Source organism: Chelonus insularis, unplaced genomic scaffold, assembly GCF_013357705.1.
Source record: "Chelonus insularis isolate UGA/USDA-ARS -01 unplaced genomic scaffold, ASM1335770v1 contig_34_pilon, whole genome shotgun sequence".
In the NCBI taxonomy this organism is placed as follows: Eukaryota; Metazoa; Arthropoda; class Insecta; order Hymenoptera; family Braconidae; genus Chelonus; species Chelonus insularis.
The window spans coordinates 419,258-445,275 of record NW_023276514.1 but is presented as its reverse complement, the minus strand read 5'-3'; the positions used below and the strand labels follow the sequence as shown (position 1 = coordinate 445,275).

Below are 26,018 nucleotides of genomic sequence, written 5' to 3'. Positions count from 1 at the left end.
GATTAGTAGTATTTAATATTTGAATGTAATTCATTGTAGCTGTCCATTTAATATTGAAGCTGAAACCTGATTAGTCAATGTATCATAAATTCTCTCCATTTGATTGTTGTGGTTTGTAGTGCAGAAAATCTGATCTGAATTTATTATCCAAATTCAGAACATCTATCAACCAGGACATAGTTCACTGTTCAGTCACCTTTTGGAAATCGCTGAGAATCGTTTGTCGTCGATCGTAGTTATTCTTCTATCATACGTTGACAGCTTGATCACGTATTGAAAATTTCTTAGAACCGTTTGTTGTGGTCCATAGTTTAGTAGATTCGGAAGTTTTTACTGTGTCATTTCATTATATTTATTGACCATGACCTGGTTCACTGCTTGATCACTTTTTAAAAATATCCTAGAATTGTTCGTAATGGTTCATAATTCTTGAGATGTAAAGCCAATTAAATATTTTTATGGACTTTTACAGGTTACCAAAAACTGCCATCAAATCAGACGCCTATCATGTATTTTAATTCATCAATTGTAGTTTTTCGTAGTTTTTCAATTCTAACCCCAATTTATTGTATTTATTCGTTAAATTAAAAAATTTTACCTTGTTCAATAATCATTTTTTTTGTGTTGAGTATTCGGACGGGCGTGTTATGTGTTTTGGACTAAAGTCCGTTTGGATTTTTAACCTAGAATTTTACTTCTAAACTCATGTTTCTTTTGTGGTATTTTGATTATTTCGTGTAGATGGCGTAGACATCGATTTCTGGATATTTCTCAATATGGCCGTTGACTTGTTGTAAAATTTATTTTTGCTCGAGCGTATATGGAATCAAATATTTTTTCGTCGAAATCTAGCGAATATCATAATAAATTATACTCTTCGAATAATATTTTATTTTTGTATAAAATTTTTTATTTTAATTATAAATTCATAAGGTTTGTACAAATGTCATTCAGTAATATTTCGGAATATGTAATCTAACCTATTTTCCATGAGTTTCTATATTTCTTCTTTAGAAAAACATGCCACGAAGACCAATTAAAAATCCTGACGAAGTTTTTAAAACATTAAAACATTTGACGTTTAAAAGAGGTGACTCAACTTATTTACCATGGTCTCATCCAGTTTGGGATGAAGCTGCTCAATTATTACGGCCTGCAATGTGCAAAGATTACATATATCAATATATTACTCAAAATCGAAATAATGTATCAAATCGTATTGATCGACATAAAAACGTGGTTAAAATTGGTCAAAACACAAGTTCTTGTGACCAAAATGAAAACGTTATAACCTCTTCCTTTTCTTGTGGAAAAAACGAGTCAGAACTAGACCTAATTATTGTAAGGCATTGCAATTCTTTGACCAATGAAATAAATTGTTTCATGCAGAAATATTTTCAAATTAGTGAAGAATTGTTAAAAGATGTACGAAAAACTTTGAATGATCATTGTGCATTTCTCACAGAAAAAATTGAATGTATTCTAAATAAACATATCAATGATGAGAAGGTAGCTCCTAAGAATTCGACTCATGATATAGAACGTCAATCATTATTGAATAGAAATGACTTAAATTTTAATAGGATTGATAATGAACTTTTGCCAATAGATGATGATGATAAAATTGATAGTAAGAAAAATGTATTTGTTAACGATTCTAATGACATTAATAGAAACAATAACGGTTCAGGAGTCAATATTAAACTACCGCTCCTGAAAAATGGGTGTGAACTACCACCAGTCCGAATAAAAATCGATGGGAATCAGTATCGTGATGTGAAAATAGTCAACACATGTAGCTTTGATGCAGTAGTACAGTGCATTCTGAGCAGTTATTCAGATTGGACAACATATCGAAATTATGTTGACAATACAGATAATGACATTTTCAGCTTCATCAGAGATCTTTTCAATAGTGGGATTGGAGAAGTGATTTATGAGGTAAGAGCGAAAATATTGTTGAGTTTAAAACGAGCGAAGGACAATGTACTTAATTTCAACAATAATGTAAGCGTCGTTATTGGATCTGTGTTAGAGAAAATTCCATCAATGACTCAAATAGTGGAGTGCCAGCATTGTCATAAAATAAGCGAGCACATTACTGAAATTTTGATGATAAATTTGGTACCATTATACAAAAAAAGGAATTTCGGGACTTCAGGATGTATTAGCACAAAGGAAGAATTTTGAATTAATAACATGCGATATATGTGGAAAAGAAGGAACAGCAGTTGTAAAAGTTGGCGAACACATGATAATCGATGTTGAAGCTCTGCAATGGACGAATAACGCCAAGAAACAAAACATTATTAGAAATTATAGGAAAAATTTTTCATTAGTAGAAATACCCACAGAGGTGATATGGTTTGAAACTGATTATAGACTTGTAGGAGTAATTTGTCACGAAAAGCATTCCCCCATATCTCATTATAAATGTTATATTTATAGAAAAAATAAAATATGGGAATTACATGACGGAATAACTACAGATGCAGAACTATTATCGCTGTCAGAAAAGGAGAAAAAATCGAAAAAAAAAATACATATATTATTTTATGTAAAAATAGGAAAATCACTAAAATCACAGAAATCAGAATAAATTAATGATGTTATGGTCGATGAAGAAAAAAAAGTTATGCCTAAATACATGCATAACTTTGCTTGTAGTATCGCTAATTTAGTATTACTAACTAATGACAATTTGATTGTTATATAGATTATTAAATTTAAAAAATATTGATACTGCAAACGATTAGTTGTTCATCTTTTGTTTCTTAGGAAGAGTATCTTCTATAGTATATTAGAAAGTATTTATTTTTCCAATTTGGGTGTCTACTATAAATAATGTGCCTAACTTGTAAAACCAAAGATACCAAATAAAAGTAGAAAATCCTTGAATAACTAATATAGATCTATTTCTGGTAAAAATAAGAACCATCTAATGTTCATTTATTATACTACAATAGAGAGCTTGACTGTATTCATTTGTAGTTTGTTAAATATAATATTATTAGCTTCAATAACGCTGCAACTATGATAAGGATTGATTAGATTAAAAAAAATGAACACTACAAATATTTCGTTGTTGATCTTGTGCTGATGAAGGAAGTGCATCTCTTACACACTATTATGGTGAATTCCTTATTAAATTTAAGAGCACCAAGTCTAAATGATAGAAATTTCAACGACTGATACAAATTAATCTCTAATTTAATAAAAAATCATAGGATGTTTATTACTGTCATTGCAACGAATACATGAATATTCCCGTTTGTAGTTTCTTGATTATAATGTTACTAGCTCCATTGATTCTCGAACTGTCATAAAGATTGTTTAAATTCAAAAAAGTTTGTACTACAAACGATTTATGATTTATCTTATGATTATAAAAATATGTATCTTCTACAGTATATTAAAAAGTATTTATTTGTCTTATAGAAGTGTTTTCTAAAAAAAGTCTGATATAATATTTGTTTTTCTAATTTAGATGACTACCCAAACAATTTGCCTCGTAGAATTAAAAACACATAATTTATATATTATATTTAAATTTTAATTATAAACGTATGATGTAATATTTGTTAAATAAATTATTTGTGTTACCATCATAGACATTTTTTTATTTTTGCATGTATCCCTGAGAAAGAAATTTTTCGATATTGCGAGTCTGTATAAAAAAAATTTGGTTACGAAAATGTTTATTAGTTTGTGTGAATCAACGTCTGCTTTACTGGAGTGTTTTAAGATTCTATATAGTAACATTATTGACATGGAAATATTCAAATACTTTAATGTTTGAAAAATATGTTATAGTACTACTAAAAGTACATTACTTTATTATATTTTATTTAACACTCATCTGTCTACTTTATTTCTGCATTATATTTTTAAACTAATTGGAAAGTTGCTTGGATATTAGTATAAATTCATTATATACGTCTTCCTTTGGATTTTCGCATGTCAATAATTCATTACATTAAATAATGATCCACATTTGATGTGAATACAAAGTGGACTTCATGTGAAACCACCACATTTTACACGAAAATTTTCTCCGTATCTATTTAAATACATGTGATAGAATGTGTATCTTTGAAGTAAATTCTAACATTTAAATTTATAAAGTCTTAATAGCGTAGAGGCATGCTGCAAAACTAGTATTCCAAAGAACGCAAGTTCAAATTGGGATAAAAAAAGACCCTATGCATGACTTTTCTTACTATCTATCGTGTAAGAAAGCTCTTTCTAATGGATTTAGGTGAAGCACAGCATAATTCTATATGGATGGTGCTATAATTTGAGAATAACACGAGAAGACAATAAAAGTACTCATAAAGCTGTATAGTGAAATACATAATTGAATTCAACGATAATAATTCTTATGAAAAATACTCATAAGATACTTATTATATATTTCGTTGAGATATATACGATCAATAAACACCATTAATATAATCCGAATTCATCAGAATGGAAATCAGAATGATTTGCGGTTGATCATATGAATTAGATTTCGGTTGGATGTTTCTTATTAAAATAGTCGTCACTATTATAACTATTATTTCTATATCCCGGATCTACGTTTACAGAGAAAAAAATTATTTAACAATTACCCTGCTGTACGGTATCATTGTAGTACACTGTACAGTAAAGTAGAATGTACCCTACGGGATAGTAAAATTTACCCTGATAGGCAGTATTATTTTCCCTGATGTTTTGTATCAATCTCTATCTTGCAGGATAGATTCTACTATCCTTTAGAGTAAATAAAAGCAGACTATTTAGAAGGGTGGGCCAGTCAGTGATGAACAGAATATCCGGTCGTTAATATGGGATAATGATCGTTGGTCGGTAAAATAATCGGGTGTTAATACGGCAAAAAGATCATTGGTCGTTAAATTGGTTGGTCGTCATTAAAGAGAAATAATTGTCAGTCGTCGGAACGGGCGGTCGTTGATATGATACAAAGATCATTGGTCGCTCAAATAGTAAGTCATCAATATACAATAATAGGTGTCAGTCGTTGAAATGGTTGGTCACCGATGTGATAAAAAGATTGCTGGTCGTTAAAATGGTTGGTCATCGATATGGTGAAAAGATTGCTGGTCGTTGAAAAGGTTGGTATTCAATTCGGAAGAAATATAGACGGTCATTGATGTGGATGATACATAGAATATTTTCCCTCAATCGAGAATAAAAGAGTACATAAGCAAAATTCATAATTATTAAGTCTATGCCAATTATGTTTTCCCAATGTATACAATAAAAAATAACATTTATTTTTGGTCGTCGGAAAGGGACCTGGACATATATATATATATATATGTCCATATTTATAAGCTAGGTTTATTGCGTTTATACATTGTTAAGAATAATTGAATGAAATAGATTGAAAAATAATGACAAAAGTAGCATACCACAGATCCAGGATGATGATCGGTTGACAAAGTGACGTTTTCATCAGGCAGCAATGATTCATCATTTATGTCCTCATTGCTGATATTTTTTCTGCGGAAAATAATTAGACTGCGTTGTTTTATCAGCATAATAAAAACATTCATATACACTCAAGTAAAAATGATATCAATTGATATAATTTTTTTAAGTGTTTAATGTGTAATGTCTAAATGTATTTTTAATTATTTCATATAATTATTTAAAATATATTTTAAGAAAAGCTAAAAATGAATAGCGACAAACTTAAGGATTGAGGTTAACGATTATTACTCAAGTCATTTTTTTGAGTTTTCCTAAGATTTCGTTAAAATAGAAAGGATTTCGAAGAATAGTTGAGGAAGTCATTTTTTAGATATTTTATTGCTTTTGGAAAACCCACGTGGCGAAAAGCAATAAAACTCTAAAAAAAGAGTACGTGACGTAAGAAGAGCGTTAAGCTTTTCCAAAAAGGGAAAAGACCATGCGAAGGGACTTGTGCGCGCCTGAAGCAAGGGACTTCTAATTATGTCACATTCGACTAAATAAATACGTAAGGTTTGATGCATCAGTCAGTTGTTGTCGAAAAAGTAAGATCGAGATCAGATCGTCGTGGAACATCTCTTGAAATCATAAGTCTTGAGTATTGTATTGATAATACTTCAAAGTTTGTAAATTTTTGCATGAAGTTTATTTGATCGTAGAATTATTTTTAAATTGATATTTAAATTAATTCGCGAGAAAACGTGAATAATTGCGCTGACTGGAACATCGACTAAGGACCAATTAATTGTAATTCATCTCGACCAGAATAAAAGAAATCATCTGTTGGTAATGTTTAAATTGTTGTTATAATTTTTCAATAATTTTCATTCAATAAAATTTTGTTATTGTTTTTATATAAATCACACATTTTTACTTTCTCTATCGAAGATCCCCTCATCCCTGTCTATTGGTCGAAAGGCTAGGACTAAAAAGAGGAACTTAAAGTCTCTAAGGTTAAGCATATGGTTTACATATTGACACCTTTAAAGAGCAAAATTTCCATAACAATTTTTGGGGGCTCGTCCGGGATTGCAATGATCTTCTATGGAGAAATAGTTTAAATGTCTGATAATTCTGGATCATCTAATAATAATAAAAAAGGTTATCCGTTGAGAAGTACCGGTGACCCACTATATCCTGAAGGTTTAGCTCCGCCTACTAGACCTAAAAGTTTCAAGTTTGTTGATTCGGGTATCGGTGATTTAACAAAAATATCAGAATCGAGTGAACTCATTACATCTGACGAGAGTGATAATAGTGACGAAACGATAAATCAAACTCAAGCTCACGTAGAGACGGAAAATTTAGATATAAATATGACGGAACAAAGGAAAATGTCTGATAATCAAAATATATCTCTCAAAGACGCGTTAATATGCATTCCTATATTTACGGGCAAACCAGAAGAATTAATTGATTTTTCAAATTGTTGTGAGGAAGCAAAATGTATGTTACCAGAGCAAGTAGAATCAAATCTCACTAAATTAATTTTTGGTAGTAAATTATCTCCTTCAGTTAAAGATGCATTAAATAAAATAACATATAGCACTGTAAATAAACTCTTAAGAGATCTTAAAAAAGTTTATGTTCCTTCTTAAACACTTTTTCAGTTGCAAGGTGAACTAGGAAGAATGTTTCAAAAAGATGATGAATTAGTAGTAGACTTTGTTAATAGATTACGGAAAAAAGCAAAAGAAATAGTAGAATGTTTCAAATCAAATAATCCGACTGCTACTCCGAATGAAATTCAAATCTATAAGGATAATACTGATAAAGCCGTAGCTCAATGTTTTGTTCAAAATTTAAGAAATGAAATAGATCAACGAATGTCTCGATGTGACAACGTCACTGAGGCCTTAGAAAAGGCAATAGAAATAGAAAGACGATTAATTGCGCGAAAAGAAATTCGTAAAGACCCAAATAGTACAAAAACTAAAGAAAATAAAAATGAAGATAAAAATAAACCTGTTAAATTTGTAACTAATAAACCAAATAACGATAAAGACAAAAGTTTAAATAATAATAGTCAAGAGAAACCAAAGATTATTTGTCATTCATGTAATAAACCTGGTCATATAAAGAAAAATTGTCGAGAGAAAGATAATAATAATTCAAGAGGAAATTGTCAGCTTTGTAATAAAACTGGACATACTGCTAAAAATTGTTTTAACAATCCAAATAGAGTTTCATCAAACGTAAAATGTCAAATTTGTGAAAAAAATGGTCATATTGCTAAAACGTGTCGATTAATTAATCATTCGAATGAAAGTAATCAAAGTAAATCTTGTAAATTTTGTAAAAAATCTGGTCACGACATTTTCACTTGTTTCCGTCTTAAAGCTAAAAAATACGACGAACAGGAAAACTCGAATGTGTCTCGCCAAATGGGCGCGGGGTCAGAGGCACTTCAAAAGCGTCCAGTGACATTGACTTTCGAGGAGGAAACCGAAAACGAGTACTAATCATGAGCGTGAAATTAGAAAATTTAGACGATCTACCGTATATTATTGTAGGCAAAACAAATAAAAATAAAGATGTAATTATGATGATAGATTCAGGAGCTTCGCCGAACTTACTTAAATTTAGCTATGTAAATGATCCGACGACAATTGATAAAAGTAAAATTGTTGAATTGCACGGTATTGCAAATGTACCAATAAAGACACTCGGAAGAGTAAAAGTTAAATTATTTAATAAAGAGACTGTATGTCATGTGATTCCTGATACTTTAGGTATTCCGCATGCAGGTCTCGTAGGATCTCGATTTTTCGCAACTCATGGGGTAAAAATTGATTATAAAAATAAAGTAATGAAAGTAGATAATGTTAAATACCCATTTAAAAAAGCTAATAGAGTCGAGGATGGAGTGATGTATATTCCCCCTCGTAGTGAGTCAACCTTTTTCGTAAAAGTTAAAAATAAAAATATTGTCGAAGGTTATGTCCCAAGATTGAAAGCGTGTAAAGGCGTATTTTTGGGAGACTGTTTAGTACGTGTTAATGATGGTCGTGCTTATATGCAAGTTTTTAATACGACTGAAAATGAAGTGGGATTGAAAATTCCTACTTTATTTATACAGTCAGTAGAGAATTTACATGATCCTAAAATTGATCAAGAAGACTGTTTGAACAGAAATTGTGAAATTGAAACTCAATCAGATTTTAATAAACTAAATTTTAAAGATTTTAATGTGGAAAAAATTTTGTCAATTGTTGAAAATTTTGAAAATGATAAAAGATTTAAAAAAATTATAAAGTTATTGAGATTAAGCCATTTAGGCGAAGAAGAAAGAAAACATGTTGAAAAATTTTTAAAAAAATATGCAGATCGGTTTCATATTCCAGATGAACCACTAGGGTCAACAGATGTATACAATCATAAAATACCGACTACTTCAGATATTCCTATAACAGTGAAACAATATCGTACACCTCAGTTTTTGAAGACAGAAATTGAAAAACAAATTAAGGAGGAACTCGACACAGGCATTATTGGGCCTTCTGAGTCTCCTTATAATAGTCCAGTTTGGATCGTGCCTAAGAAACCAGATTCGCAAGGTAATAAAAGATGGCGAGTCGTTATAGATTACAGAAAATTAAATGAAAGAACTATTACTGACGCTTATCCATTACCAAATATTACTGATATTCTTGATCAATTAGGAGGTTCAATGTATTTCTCTGTGTTTGATTTAGCTTCCGGATATCATCAGATTAAGATGGATCCAAAAGATAGCCATAAGACGGCGTTTTCAACTCCACAAGGACATTGGGAGTTTAAACGTATGCCGTTCGGGTTAAAAAACGCACCAGCAACGTTCCAAAGGTTAATGGATACGGTTTTGACTGGGTTGCAAGGTATATCGATGTTTGTTTATTTAGATGATATTGTAGTTTTCGCGAAAAATTTGGATGAGCATGGAAAAAGAATTGATGATTTAATGCAACGTTTACGTAAAGCTAATTTGCAATTGCAACCAGATAAATGTGAATTTTTACGCAGTGAAGTAAATTATCTGGGTCATATTATTAGTAATAAAGGGTTAAAACCTGATCTATCAAAATTAGATGCGGTTAAAAAATTTCCGGTACCGAAAACGCAAAAAAATATTAGAGCTTTTCTGGGTCTAACTGGATATTACAGAAGATTTATTAAGAATTTTTCAAAAATTGCAAAACCATTAACGCGTTTATTAGGAAAGAATAGAGATTTTAAATGGTCTCAAGAAGCACAGAGTGCTTTCGAGATATTAAAGGAAGCTTTATGTAGAGCTCCAGTATTACAATATCCAGATTTTTCAAAACCATTCATAATTACAACAGATGCTTCAGGCATTGCTGTTGGTGCAGTTTTATCTCAAGGGGAAATAGGTAAAGATAAACCTATTGCTTATTATTCCAGAGCGTTAAGAGGCGCTGAGTTGAAATATGATACATATGAACAAGAAGCTTTGGCTATTGTTCAGGCTGTTAAAAATTTTAGGCCTTACATCTATGGGCATAAATTCACGTTAGTTACTGATCATAAACCATTGATCTGGTTTCAAGCTGCAAAAGAAGCAAACGCAAGAGTTCTTAAATGGCGTTTAAAATTAGCAGAATATGATTATGATGTTGTATATAAACCGGGAAAAATTAATTTGAACGCGGATGCATTGTCGCGAAATCCGGTAGAAGTTGTAAATGTTACTACTCGTGCTCAAGCAAAAGTAGGAAATGAAAAGAAAGATTGCTCCGATCTCGAATTGCGAATGAACAATAAAGTCAGTGATTTAAATGATTTATTAGAAAAATCGTCAAAGGAAAAAGAAAACGGCAATGTTACTCCCAAAAAGAAAAGGGGTAGGCCGCGAAAAGGAGTCGTAAACACGGATGGAGCTATGCTCAAGAAAAGAGGTAGGCCACCGAAAAAGGTGTTAGACTCTAAAGAACCTGATAATGTAAATACTCAAGGTATCTCTAGTGATGATGATACGAGATTTGCTGGTTCTGGAAATCCTCATGATTCTGACTCCGAGTCTGAAGTCGAGTCGGACAATGAATCGGATGATTCATTGGAGGATGTAGCTGTTGATGAACAAAAATTTAAGAAAATCAGGTCGAATATTATTTTATCGAAAGAATTATTTCAGTATAGAAAGGATAATTTAGTTTATTTTGTTGATGAGAGTGGACATCCTTGTGATGAGGGCTCTAAGAAATTAAAAGACCTTAATAAAATGTCTATAATTAAAGCTTCTAGAGTAGGGAGTATTTATTCGTTCAAGGTTAATCGAAAAGTTCATTTTGCATGTATAATTCGTGAATCGAAAGGAGAATCTATAATTCGAGTAAAAAGTCATTTAGGACGATGTTTGGTCAATTTAAAAGTCATGTTAAAAGAAAAGAATATTAAAACAGTTTCAGTTGCTTATTCAAAGTATATAGAAAATATTCCTTGGGATGATGTTTTATCAATGATTAAAGAAATTTTTGAGAATGAAAATATAAAGGTAATTATTTGTTTAGGAACTATTAGGCACGTTCCTCCGGATGAACGTGATAAAATTTTTGCGGAAGCACACTCTTCACCCGTTGGTGGTCATAAAGGTGTGTCTAAAACATATAATAGATTAAAGCATAATTATTATTGGGAAAATTTAAAGGGCGACGTGCAACGTCGAATACAACAATGTTTAGATTGTCAATTAAAAAAATTAACTCGTGTTAAAAATAGGCAACCAATGATTATTACGGATACTCCAGGTACAGTGTTTGAGAAAATTGCAATGGACATAGTAGGTCCATTACCAGTTACATCACGAGGAAAAGAATATATTTTAACAATTCAGGATCAATTATCGAAGTATAGTGTCGCGATTCCACTTGAAAATATGACCGCGATTTCGGTTGCGGATGCATTTATTAAAAGATTTATTTGTGTATTTGGAGCACCGAAGGTTTTATTGACTGATCAAGGTCGTAATTTTATTAGTGCTTTTATGCAAAGAATAATGAAAAGATTTAAAATAAAAAAGTTGCAGACAACCGCGTTTAGGCCACAATCAAATGGTTCTCTAGAGAGATCCCACCATGTGTTGGGAGAATATTTAAAACAATTCGCACGTAAAGATGACGAATGGGACGAGTGGTTAGAATTAGCCATGTTCTCATATAATACGAGTGTTCATGAAGGTACGAAATTTACACCTTATGAACTTGTTTTTGGAAAAATAGCGCGCGTTCCGACGAATGAACCTCTGCATAACTTAGATCGTCTGCCAACGTATGAAAATTATATAACAGATTTAGTGGAAAGATTAATGAACATACGTAAATTAGCTTATGAAAATCTAGTAGATTCGAAAGAAACGTCAAAGAAATATTATAACAGAAAAATGAAACCTATGGAGTTACATATAGGAGATACATATGTTTTCTTAGAAAAAGGACCAAAGCCAAGTAAATTAGGTGATCATTATGATGGGCCATTTGAAGTTTTAGAGATATATCCAAATGGAAATGTCAAAATACTAATTAAGAATAAACCAAAAATAGTTCATTCTGATAGACTAAAAAAGTCGAAAATAACGATGTTCGAAGCTAAAGAACAATTGAAGAAGTCAAAAAAGCGAATAACCAAGGAGAAGGATCCAGATTATCGAAATTAATTTTTGTTGTTTTTTTCCTTTTTCAGTAACAATGCAGGGATTCCAAATTTTGTTATTGTTGATTGTAGTTGGAGCAGTTCAAGCCATTATTGGGTATGATTGCGGTTCTAAGTCGTTGAATATGACAACGATATCTCTATTAGACATTGAGGAATGCAATGTTGAAGATGAACATGTACAAATAGCAAATGTAAACCTTTTCTTACTGCAAATCAATGAATATGATCATGTTGAAATAAAACAATGTAAAGTTGAAATAAGTAGAACGGTGCATTATTGTGGAATGCATTCTTATGTTTCGGTTGTCGATAACGCGTACATGGATTATGTCCATTCCATGTCAAGGGAAGCATGCCAGATAGCGCACGATCATGGCACGTTTCGAATCGCTAACGCAGTAATAGATGGTTTACTATTAAATACAACTACAATTAGAAGCATCACCTTAGCAGGCTCATCAACTCAGAATGGAGCTTGTTCAGGTGCATAGTACTCAGATCCATACGGTACATGGAATTCTGTAGTAGTAATGGGCACTGTTCGTATTAGTTTACGATCGGCCATAGCCCGAGTAAAAACGGATTCCAATCAAATTTATTTGCCGTCCGGTTTTAAATGTAATTTAAATTCGGGAACATGTGTAGATCCCGAAGGAGGACATACCTTCTGGGATCAATTACCGCGTAGATATTGTTCTATGACAACATATTCAACGTTATATAGAGGATTAGCTCAAAGATTAGAAACTAAAAAGGAAACGATTTATACAGTTCAGTCAAAAGATACTACATTCTCATTATCTGTAATTGGAGCTGAAGACTCATGTGGTCTCAAATTATTAAAGACTGAGCATCCAAAACTTTTCATAGTTATTGGAACTTCACTCGGTCAAGTAGAAGCAACTAAAGCAGTCAACACAACAACTGATAACATGGACATTTTCCTTTATATTAATACTAAATTTATTTATGTTGAAAGACACATTAGACGTCAGCTCCAAACATTATATCATGATGTAATGATGCATAGGTGTAAGCTGGAGAAGGAGATTCTACAGAACAGCCTGGCTATTGCATCAACTCAGCCCGATGAATTCGCCTACAGATTCATGAAAGGACCTGGATTTATGGCAATTTTGGCTGGAGAAGTTATTCATATTGTACAATGTGTTCCAGTTGAAGTAAAGATTCAGCATACAGAAATTTGTTATAATAGAATACCAATATTAAGAAACAATCAAAGTTTTTTCTTATCACCAAAAACTCATATAATCACAAATCATGCAGCACAAATTCCCTGCAATTCGCCATTATTACAATTTTATAGAATTGGACAGACATGGTATAAGTTCATGCCAAAACCTGTCGAAACAGCACCGCCGATGAGTCTAAAACCAAACTCGAAAATTACTTGGGAATATAAAAACCCCGTTCATTTAGCGAGTAGCGGAATTTATACGTCCGAGGATTTGGAAACCATGAGGAATCGAATAATGTTCACCATGGAACAAGCAGCAGTATTAGAGACAGTTGCGGGAAAGGCAACCAGAGGATCTATATCAAATAAGCCATCAATTTATAATATGTTGGATGAAGAATCGTTGGAAAAATTAGCTAAGAATGCCTGGGAGAAGACCTGGGGAAGATTTGTCAGATTTGGGACTATCAGCGCAGGGTTCATTGGCGTGTTTATGGTTCTGAAAATATGTAAACTGATAATAGATACCATTGTACATGGTTACACACTTCATAGTGTGTACGGATGGTCATTAAAATTAATAGGAGCCCTCTGGGACTCAATAACATATTTATTGGTTCATTTAGCAAAAGATAATTCAGATAAATATTCTTCACTAAATGTAAGGATGTCGGATATAAATGTTGAACGTGGAGAAGATGTTACAACAGCTGAAACTAGTTCTCCATTATATCCAGATATAGAAAATCAAAGAACAGAAATAACAACTCGAGTATTTGTCAAGTGAATAATTTTCCGCAAAATTGGCCTACTCAACTTCAATTAACTTGCAGAAGGATGACAAGGGAACCACCAGTGAGCTGCCAAAAGGTTCTCGAAAGGGTTTTAAACCAGTTATAAAATAGGTTATCATTGTCAACCAACAGTTAGAGAGTAATTTCAAATAACTAACCATGTATGAATTGAGTGTTACTAATCCTATTGTAAAAGTTTAATTTTGAAAAGGAAAAACGTCGTACTCGATCAAATTTTGTCACTCGCACTTCCGTCTAACACGGGGGGTGTAATGTCTAAATGTATTTTTAATTATTTCATATAATTATTTAAAATATATTTTAAGAAAAGCTAAAAATGAATAGCGACAAACTTAAGGATTGAGGTTAACGATTATTACTCAAGTTATTTTTTTGAGTTTTCCTAAGATTTCGTTAAAATAGAAAGGATTTCGAAGAATAGTTGAGGAAGTCATTTTTTAGATATTTTATTGCTTTTGGAAAACCCACGTGGCGAAAAGCAATAAAACTCTAAAAAAAGAGTACGTGACGTAAGAAGAGCGTTAAGCTTTTCCAAAAAGGGAAAAGACCATGCGAAGGGACTTGTGCGCGCCTGAAGCAAGGGACTTCTAATTATGTCACATTCGACTAAATAAATACGTAAGGTTTGATGCATCAGTCAGTTGTTGTCGAAAAAGTAAGATCGAGATCAGATCGTCGTGGAACATCTCTTGAAATCATAAGTCTTGAGTATTGTATTGATAATACTTCAAAGTTTGTAAATTTTTGCATGAAGTTTATTTGATCGTAGAATTATTTTTAAATTGATATTTAAATTAATTCGCGAGAAAACGTGAATAATTGCGCTGACTGGAACATCGACTAAGGACCAATTAATTGTAATTCATCTCGACCAGAATAAAAGAAATCATCTGTTGGTAATGTTTAAATTGTTGTTATAATTTTTCAATAATTTTCATTCAATAAAATTTTGTTATTGTTTTTATATAAATCACACATTTTTACTTTCTCTATCGAAGATCCCCTCATCCCTGTCTATTGGTCGAAAGGCTAGGACTAAAAAGAGGAACTTAAAGTCTCTAAGGTTAAGCATATGGTTTACATATTGACACCTTTAAAGAGCAAAATTTCCATAACAATGATCAAAAATATTTTTTTCATTGATTATAATTAGTTAAAAATTTACATTGTGAGTATCATTAATCATTAATTCAGGCTTATTAAAAATGATCAGACATATAAATATATTAATTTTTCAAAGGAACGTTAAGTACAATAAGTTTGTTTGAAACCTTATGAACGTATATTTTTTGCAAATAATTATTTTGTTTTATATTAATGCAATAGATTTAAATTTAATAAAAATCCAATTCAATACTAAATATTCTAATATGATACTTACAATATTTATCAGTATTTACTGTAATGTAATTTACAATGCAAATAATTTTTTTTTTTTGTTGTCACCAATATATTAGTAATTGACTAATATTACTATATACATACCTGCAATTTCTTCCTTTTGCTAGCCAATACCTTCTTGTTCTAGCTGGAATTAATTGTTCATCTCCACCATAATAATTGTATAACTTATACTTTTTGTCTTTTTGTGACATTTGCAAATATTAAATCGTTTCAAATTAATCGTCGCTGCTGATTTTTACAATAATGAGCGCGTCCTGATATACTTCTGAATCTCAGTTGAAACATAGCGTAGTGGGGATAACCAAAACAAATGAGAAACATAACGAACGCCACGAGTCACGTCAACACGTTGCGCATTGTGACCGTTAGGTTTTTCACTGGAACGTTTTGTTGTGATTCACAAAGTGATGCACATATATTCTGAAGTTTAATTTATGAATAATTATAATTAATAAACACACATACATTGGTGTTATAGTTCACGGGTTTTAACCATCAACAATCATACAATTATAAGATTTTCAGAAGAAGAATGTTAGCATTAGTAAAGTGGTTGACGGGAGATGATGCCGGTAAATATACGTCTGGTGTTCCAGTCAACTGGATTTCAGATTTTGATTGTGATAAATATTTAGAAGATGACCCAAAAAAACCTTATGTAATTGAGTGGCGAAAAGGAAAGAAACCTAAAGGTGGTTGGCTGTGCTACGATATAACCGTTGCAGAAGTTTCTAGTAAGTTAATGTATTTTTTTTTATATGTGTAAAACTATTATTTATTATTAGTATACTGATCTCTTTTAGATTGGCATAAAATCACGATTAAAATTTTTGATTTACAGTTACACTAATTATCAATTGAAATCATTGATTCATTCAAAATCATTATCATGTTTCGTATTATCTAAAATCATTTGCTTTTTGTTACGTTACTTACAGAAGTAAATATAAAAAATGTAAAAGCAAGTTAAATAAATACAATATATAATCTTTCATTATACAGATGATAAACGGAAGTTGGATAGAACACTTGCAACGTTGGATGGAGTGTTATCACCAAGAACGCTAACTAATATAATTGAAAATCATCAAAACATTGAGAACGAAAACTCTAACAACAGTTGTAAGAATTCTGAAGTTGAACCAAACACGCAGCCTTCTGATTACGACAGTGATAATCTGGTACGTAATTTTTTGGTTTGATTATGTGTCAAATTTTTATGGAATCAATATACTATTTCAATGATTTCAAAATGATTAAATAACTTTCTGTTTGTATATAGATCCCCCCACAGAGAAAAAGAAAACGGCTCCTAGAAGATGATGATGAAAAGCTAACAAAAAGAAGTGGGAGTCATAGCCATTCTGGAATAAATATGTCAGGAATTGGTGTTTTGACTGAAAGCTCTATAAATGACAACAGAATTATTGACGGTATAAACATTTATCTTTGTCAAAATGTATATAATGTCAAAGTCATATTTTTTTTTGGTTATTAATAAATAGTATTGTATCGCAGCGATAATGAAAAATCGACAAATTCTTTTGAATATTCAACAAACCGTCAATAGAATGGAAAACTGTAGACCATCAACATCAGCAGATCATGAGCCAAGTACAAGCAAAGAATTAACTGCTACTAAACAATCGCAACAATCGAAAAAGCCAAAAAATGGTATTTTTTTCTCATTAAAATTAATTTTAAATTCAATAATTTAATGAACTATCATTTTTGTTCGGTAGAAAGAAGGTTATTACTCCTTTGATAAAAAATTATTTTCCTGAGATATAATCATTACATAAATTGAATTTCATTTGTTTACATTTATGTTTATGAATGTTTTTGAAAAAAAATTAATTGTACAAAATAATTTTATAATTTGATAATTAAAAAGCATCATCTTAAACTTATTGTTTATTTAGAAGGAGATTGGTAAACCAGGAAATGGAACAGAAATTACCGAATCCCAGTGGACTGCAGCTAATCGTGCAGGAACTTTCACACATATGGGATTGTCATTGCTAACATCTGTATTTCCGATCGATGTCTTATTAGAGAGCAACTTGAAGGGAGGAGCCAGTAAAATAAAGCGATCTGATGGAAAAACAATTACTCATAAAGCGCTCGATGCTGTTAAACTGCAAGCGATCATGGGTAAATGTTAATGATAGTGATGTACTTAACAATAATTTTGAAATTTCAAGTAATTTACCATCTTTTTCAAATGTAGATGCTGTTGAAGAGAAATTTCCTTCTACATATAACGACAAAGTTCTACGTATCGCTCTTAATGCTAAAATGGCGAGCTTGAGAGCAAATAAAGTTCAAAAATGTAAAAAACAGGTATTCAAAAAATAATATGCATTTATTTACATTTTCTTAACGTTTATTTCTTATATTATATATACTTCATTGATATGAAATATAATGTTCAGAGATACGAATTTTACTGTGTCAATAAAAGTGGCTACTTACGATTTATCGCATACATATCGAATAAACTAAGAAATCATGAGTCTAAGATAAAAAATTAAATTCTACTGAGAACATAAATGTGTGGGCTCTTGATTTCTGCAGACTATACATTTTTAATGTCTAAAAATTTTCTCTTCTTTTGAGTAATTCATCACACTTTCTTTTTTACTTCACGTACAAACAAAATAGGAGTAAACTGACCGGCTTAATCAATAAAATGAGTCTTACGAGACAGTATACATAAGATATATGTACATGAGATACATGTATATATATGTGAGATTTAACTAGCTATATATTTCGATTTTTCGTGAATGGAGTTTTGAACAACTATTTGAAAAAATATATTAAAAATATACTGCATTTGATGTATCTCATGATTGTAAATATAAAATTTAATACACTCAATAGTAATAGTTACTGATTGCTACTACACTGAATCATAAAATTGATTTTATAGAACAGTACAAATCAAATACTTTCAAAAATATTTCATTCAGGTTGTTTATATTTTCTAAAATTAAGAGCTGGAAATAATATATTTTTTATGTAAATGTTACATATAATTAACTGATTCTTAATTTTTTCAAATTATAGAAACCATTGTCACCAGAAGACGACTCCACGAAGAACTCAACTGACATTGAATAAAATGTAAATTTATTATATAAATATAAAACGTTTTTTTTGTATTAAAGATTAGTATACGAAATTTATCTTACATTTTATTACAATAAAATATAAATGGTATATACGTGGTACTATTATGTTTGACTTTTTCCTTTCTTTATTTTATTAAAACAATATTTTTTTAAATATATGTGTATTTATATATATATATATATATCATACTCATTCACACAGTATATGAAGATTATAAATAATATGCATATGAAAAATATTTAAAGAATATAAAAATTATAAATAGAATATACTTCAATTACATATTATGATATATCTTACGTATATCAATAATACATTTTATATATATAAATCATATATGAAATGCGGCAAATTCTTTATTATTTAAATATATATGAATAAATATAAATATATTTTTTTTTATATTTACACATATATTTTTTTCTGTGCGGGATAACAAAAATTGAATCAATATTGCTTCAATAAGTAACGTTTATAATTATGAGAACAAGAAAAAAAAAAATTAGAATTCATCGTGAGATCGAATTTCTGTTCCTATATAATCATGATTTAATTGTTATAAACAAAAAAAGTAAGTTTCTCTTTATGTTATACCGTTAGTAGCTTTTTTTTAGTAAAAGAAAAAATCAAGCGTCAAAAGAATTCAAATATATCGAATGGATCTCTTTTTTCATAATTTATAACAAATTTAATTGCTATGAACAAAGGAGCATGTTTTCGTTTATGGCATACAGTTGGTAACTTTTTTTCAGTAAAATAAAAATTACACGCTAATAGAACACAAATATGTTGCATAGATCATTTTTTCCTATTCTTTATAACAAATGGAATTGTTATAAACGAAAAAAGTATTTTTTCATTTATGTCATACGTTTGGTAACATTTTTTCAGTAAAAGAAAAAATTATGCGTTAAAAGCATATCATATATATAGCATGGATCCCTATTTTTAGTGTTTAAAACAATTTGAAACTTTTTATTTTAAAATTACCATGATCAATAATCAATTGTCAGTAACAATGTTCAATTGTTATGAACACTGTTGAGAAAGTCTCAACTTGTGAATTAACCTAACCGTTTAAGGATAGGGATGATTGTGCCGGAACAGAGCAAACGGAAGTCAGGTTTTATAAAAAATAAAGTATCTTTATTTTAAGCACTAACAGGTACACTAAGTATACTGACAAACTTGAGTTGTTAACTAGGAAGACTGAATGTCGCTCAAAATCACTGAATGTCTAATTTTAATTCTCGAATCTGAATTGAATGTCCAAAAAACTACTCAACTTGGTGTGTTCGGTATTATTGACCTCCCACACGAGCTTAACACGCTTCTCAAGTTGAGCAAGAATGTGATTGTGCACGTGGCGTTAGCCTAGCGATGCAATGCAAAAGAATATAGTGAATTGTCTTGAATTTACACTGAACTGTCTTGAAATAGCTCTTGAATTTCGTTTCAGAATGAAGCCTGAATTTTTCTGATGATGTATAATCGCACTAGTACTGATGATTGACTCAAACTTGTAAGATTTGTTAAGAATGAATAAGAATGGCGTGTACACGTGAACGAGAACAGTGAAAGAATGGCGACAAGAACTTCATTAGTCAAAAGGGACACTCAAAAGTAGTCAAATGAGTGACTAGATAAAGAATTATTGATTATTAGGTCGATTGGTTATCGACCCAGTCCCAAGATGGCCGCCGAAGTTCCTGTCAGCTGGCAAATTCAAATTGAGAATTAATTAATTCTCAACATGCCGCCCGCCATCTGCAACTGGTTGATGATTGTCTTCTGGTTGATTCTGCTGCTGGGCTTCAGGAGTTGGGTTGATTGATAGAATGGCTAGCTTGACGATTGGTCTGACCAACGTCGTTGTTGGTATCTTCACCGTTGCTACTCGTGAAAGCCCATCTTGCCCTGAGTGTAGTTGAATTATCCTCACGAGTGGCCATTTCGTGGGGGGAAATCTTTCATCAGTTAGCAAGGCTAATGCACCAACTTGAATTGTTCTGTTCCTGAAAAACCACTTAGAAATAGCTTGTAATTTTTGTAAGTAAGATTGTGACCACCTGTACCAGAACTGCTGTGATTGTTGTTGAATCATCCGCCATCGATTTTGAATTGAATGTGCAGGTTCTGAGGTTGATGGTTCAGGAACAGTGTTGAGTGCTGACTCAATAAGAAAGTGTCCAGGAGTGAGTGCTTGAATGTCTTCTGGGTCATCACTGATTGGCTCTAGAGGTCTTGAGTTGAGAATGGCTTCTATTTGTGTCAGTAGTGTGGTGATCTCTTCAAACGTGGAGAGTGATTCTTTTACTGTTCTCATCAAATGAAATTTAAGTGATTTCACTCCTGACTTCCAATTGCCACCCATGTGTGGTGCTGCAGGTGGGTTGAATGACCATTGAGTGCCGTTGGTGATGATGAATCTAGAGATGACCTCATGTTCTCTGGTGAATTGTGTGAATAATTTCTTGAGTTCTATATCAGCTTCTATGAAATTTCTGCCACAGTCAGAATAGATTGTCTGGCATAATCCTCGTCTAGAGGTGAATCTCCTGTAGGCAGCAATGAATGCTTCAGCTGAATAGTCACTAACTGCTTCTAAATGAACTGCAGAAGTTGACATGCAGACAAATACGCAGACCCAAGTTTTTCTAGTCTTCGCTCCTCTGCCTGATGATGTTTTAATTGTGAATGGCCCAGCATAGTCTATACCAGTATGAGAGAATGGCCGTGAAGGAGTGATACGTGATTGTGGCAATTGGCCCATGAGTTGTTGTGCTCTTATGCCTCTTTGTCGAGCACATTCGATGCACCGAAGAATGAATGTTTTCACTGGAGCTCTTCCACCCATGATCCAGTAACGTTGTCTGATTGTTGTGAGTGTAAGTTGAGTGCCACCATGTAGCGTGATTAAATGATAATGTCGAATAATAAGAGTGGTGAATGGTGAATGTCGAGGTAGAATTGATTGATGTTTTGAATCATGACTCAACTGAGCATGCTAAAGTCGTCCTCCTACTTGTAGAACTCCTTCTGAGTCAACGTATGCTGTTAGTCTGTTGAATGAATGGTTTGGTGGAAGATGTTGATTGTTGGATAAAGTCCTGATTTCTTGGTGAAAATGTGCTGCTTGAGTAGACTTTATCCAGAAGATTCTCGCTTTTTCGATGTCAGCTGTTGTGATTGATGCTAAAGGACTGGTAACTGAAGAATGTCGAAGTCTTGAAGTGAATTTGATGATTAAGGCGGTGATTCTAAGTAGTTTATTGAGTGTTGAATATCTGTTGACCAAGTCCCATTGAATTATTGTATCTTGAATTGCTGCGATGAGTGAAATTCCAGGACGAGCTTCTAAGTTGCAAGCCTCGTCAGCTGGTGGTGAATTTACTGGCCAGTTTTCCTGATTTTCAGCTAACCAGGTGGGTCCCCTCCACCATAGCGAGTGATCTTTCAATTGATTGGCTGTAATGCCTCTTGAAGCACAGTCCGCTGGATTTTCCTTGCCAGAAATGTGGTGCCAGTGCGCGTCCGCAACTAGTTCTTGAATTTGCACTACTCTGTTCCTGACAAAGTCCTTCCAGCGTCCTGCATTTGAATTGATCCATGAATGAGTGATTAAAGAGTCCGTCCATAAGTGAATTGAATGTATTTTCAAGTAGATTGCTGCAGCCATCGCAAGCTGTGAAGCATCAGAGAATCCATGAATTTCTACAGTTAGGTGTCTGGTTGTGTGAATCCATCGTGGAAGTGAAATCTCATGAAGTTGAGTGAATTCATCTCTGATGATCAGCCAGCGATTGATGATTGATTGTGGGACTGGTTCGTCCCAGCTGAGGTTGTGTAACCAGAGTTCTTGAAGAAGCATCTTAGCTCTGATTGTGATTGGTGACACAAACCCCAAAGGATCATAAATTTGAGCTACTTCTGAAAGAATGAGGCGTTTTGAATATGTTGACTCATGAGTGACTGCTTTTGATGTGAATGTGAATGTGTCTGAGCTTGGATTCCATTGAAGTCCAAGAATTTTTGTAGTGCAGTCTTCGAAGGTGATTTTTTGTTGATTGCCTGATGATTGTGACGTTTTTTGAAGAAGTGATTGACTGTTTGATTGCCATTTTGCAAGGGGAAAGCCGCCCGCCTTGCACAAGTTGATTAATTCCTCAGCAACTTGAATTAGTTCTTCTGGAGAATCTGCTCCTCCAAATATCTCGTCGACATATCTGCCTTTAATGATTGTCTGAGTTGCTTTTGGATATTTCTGGCCTTCATCCTCTACTAATTGCAGTAACACACGAACTGCTAGATAAGGAGCTGATCTAGTGCCGTAAGTTACTGTTGTGAGTTGAAATGGAATGATTTTGTTGTGATTGTCTAGCCAAAGAATTTGTTGAAGCTTCCAATCTTCATGATGAACCATTATTTGACGATACTTTTTTGTTATGTCGGTTGCGAATACGTATTGATATTGACGAACCCAAAGAAGTACGTCGAAGATGTCTAATTGAATTTTTGTTCCAGTATGAGTGATGTCATTCAATGAGATTCCAGTTGACGTCGGGCTGGATCCATTGAAGACTACTCTGAGCTTGATGGTAGTGCTACTTGGCCTTAATACCCCATGATGAGGAAGAAAATATGGAATATTTTACCCAGAATTTTGTCAGCAACTCTTGAATGTCTTCATGGTTCGTGATTGTAGTAGCATGATGAATGTGATAGTGATTGACTGATGAATTTGGTGCTACTGGACCAAGAATTAGCCAACCAAAGATAGAAAGTTGAGCTATAGGAGCTGTTGGAGAATGAAATATGATATTTTGTTTGATGATTTGTCCATAGAAGTCAGCTCCAAGTAGAATGTCTATCGATTGTGGAGTGTTGGATCGGCTAGTGTCAGTCCATTGAGATGAGGCCAGTGATTGTTGGGATAATTACATGGCACTTTTGGAATTAAAGCTGTCAACTGTTTTATTATGTGAGCTCGAATGTATACTGAATGATTGGATGATAATGATTGTAGCTCGCAGAATGTTACACCTTTTGTTTGAGTGAGCTTAGAGTTGCCCACTCCTCTTATGTTGATTGTCTGATGGTGTTTTCTTAGTTACAGCAGATTGGCTATTTGAGAAGTGATTAATGTTAGCTCTGATCCGGGATCTATGAGCACTCGTGCAATGTAACTCCCTGAATGTGAATTGGCTTTGACTTTTGCTGTTGCTAACAGCGTTGAATGATCATCATGTAGATGACTTGGAATCGTTTGACTTGAGCAGATTGCTCTTGTCGATGATTGTATACTAAGTTGAGTTGATTTGACGTCACTTGATTGATGATTTTGTGTGCTGATAGCACTACTAGTTGAATGTTGATTGATTGTCTTGTGGTCATTCTGACCTTTTGATTGTCCTAGATGATTTTGCTGCTTCTGAACTTGTCCTTTGGACCATTCCAACTGAACCCTCAACCCTCCTGAGGCCGAAACCTCATGTGCTAAGGTCATTCAGTCAGTTTGACCCTCTAGAGCAAGTCCATCAGCAAGCTTGAATGTCTGTGAATTGTTTGAATGTTCTTCGAAGACTGCTTCGCCTCCTCATTGCTGTGAAGTTGAAGGCTGAGTGTCTGATGATGATTGTTGTGGTGATTGTGTCCTAGAAGACGCTTGATTGTTGTTGCCTGATGATTGTCTGAACAGAAGTGAATAGAACATTGTATGATGTTTAGAGTTGCACTCCTTACATCTGTTCTTGTTGGTGCAAGCTGGTGTGTTGTGTCTTCCAAGACAGTTTCTGCACAGCTTTTTACTGTCTACAGTCCTCAATCGCTGTTCAAGAGGCAAAGCCCTGTATTCTGGGCAGACTACGATGAAATGACCGCCATTGCAGCAGTCACAAATGAATCTACGCTCACTGGTGGTTGAATGCGATGAGCGTTGTTGATTGTCTGATTTGATGCGTGGCTCCAGTTTCTCCAAAGTACGAATCCGAGCCAGCAGAAACTCACGAAACTTTGAGTACGTAGGCATCCGCTCAAGATCATTGTCCTGAGTTTCCCAGAGCTCACGAGAATGTTGGTCAAGATGTTTGAGAATGTGAAATATGAGAATCGTATCCCAATTCTCGGTTGATTGTCCCAATAGCTTGAGTGAGTCCAATGAGTTGTCTACAATAGTGAGTAGGGATGATATGTTGGCTGAATGAACAGCAGCTCTTTTAGACTCAGCAAACTGGCAACTGGGTAGAAACGGATTGGGTGGTGTCACAACCCGAATGATGCTTTCCGTAGCTGATCTTCTACTTGGCTGAGCTAATGGATTATCCATTTGATCGGTTGGACTACCAAACTCCTCTGCACCATCGTCAGGAGTCACGCTGATTGTTGGTTGAGGCTTCGAGGTCATGGACTCTTGGTCCTCACTCTTCCTTTTTTGGTCGGCCATTTTGTGCACTTACACACTTGATTGTCTGAAGCAGTACACTGGTAGCACCAAAAATTTGTACTTCAAAACCAAGAGCTCTGATCCGGCTCGAAGGACCAATAAAATGTTGAGAAAGTCTCAACTTGTGAATTAACCTAACCGTTTAAGGATAGGGATGATTGTGCCGGAACAGAGCAAACGGAAGTCAGGTTTTATAAAAAATAAAGTATCTTTATTTTAAGCACTAACAGGTACACTAAGTATACTGACAAACTTGAGTTGTTAACTAGGAAGACTGAATGTCGCTCAAAATCACTGAATGTCTAATTTTAATTCTCGAATCTGAATTGAATGTCCAAAAAACTACTCAACTTGGTGTGTTCGGTATTATTGACCTCCCACACGAGCTTAACACGCTTCTCAAGTTGAGCAAGAATGTGATTGTGCACGTGGCGTTAGCCTAGCGATGCAATGCAAAAGAATATAGTGAATTGTCTTGAATTTACACTGAACTGTCTTGAAATAGCTCTTGAATTTCGTTTCAGAATGAAGCCTGAATTTTTCTGATGATGTATAATCGCACTAGTACTGATGATTGACTCAAACTTGTAAGATTTGTTAAGAATGAATAAGAATGGCGTGTACACGTGAACGAGAACAGTGAAAGAATGGCGACAAGAACTTCATTAGTCAAAAGGGACACTCAAAAGTAGTCAAATGAGTGACTAGATAAAGAATTATTGATTATTAGGTCGATTGGTTATCGACCCAGTCCCAAGATGGCCGCCGAAGTTCTTGTCAGCTGGCAAATTCAAATTGAGAATTAATTAATTCTCAACGCGACTCAATTTTCAAATAAAAGTGTTATTGCTTGACTTGAAAGTTTTTTCAATAGCTAATCGTTTATGTTTTTGAA

General features: G+C 33.0%; 2 protein-coding genes across 2 annotated transcripts; both read right to left on the bottom strand.

The window, feature by feature from the left end:
* Window positions 1–20,422: 20,422 nt before the first annotated feature.
* On the bottom strand, window positions 20,423–21,538 carry LOC118066581 (uncharacterized). Its single transcript, XM_035082700.1, has one exon. It carries the CDS (start codon window positions 21,536–21,538, stop codon window positions 20,423–20,425), a length of 1,116 nt encoding a protein of 371 aa, XP_034938591.1.
* A 150-nt stretch (window positions 21,539–21,688) lies between these two features.
* LOC118066579 (uncharacterized) lies at window positions 21,689–24,187 on the bottom strand. The gene is made up of 2 exons (XM_035082699.1): window positions 23,796–24,187; window positions 21,689–23,294 (listed from the first exon to the last, which is right to left on the bottom strand). The coding sequence occupies exons 1-2, from the start codon at window positions 24,185–24,187 to the stop codon at window positions 21,689–21,691; spliced, it is 1,998 nt and encodes a 665-aa protein (XP_034938590.1).
* Between the last annotated feature and the right edge of the window lie 1,831 nt (window positions 24,188–26,018).

What these genes read in the sequence shown, in the direction of transcription:
- LOC118066581 (XM_035082700.1), bottom strand. Translation starts at nt 21,538, where the DNA reads ATGGGTGGAAGAGCTCCAGTGAAAACATTCATTCTTCGGTGCATCGAA.
- LOC118066579 (XM_035082699.1), bottom strand. Translation starts at nt 24,187, where the DNA reads ATGACCTTAGCACATGAGGTTTCGGCCTCAGGAGGGTTGAGGGTTCAG. An exon ending in TCTCAAATAGCCAATCTGCT is followed by an intron (nt 23,295 to 23,795) that starts GTAACTAAGAAA and finishes TGGGGTATTAAG; the next exon opens with GCCAAGTAGCACTACCATCA.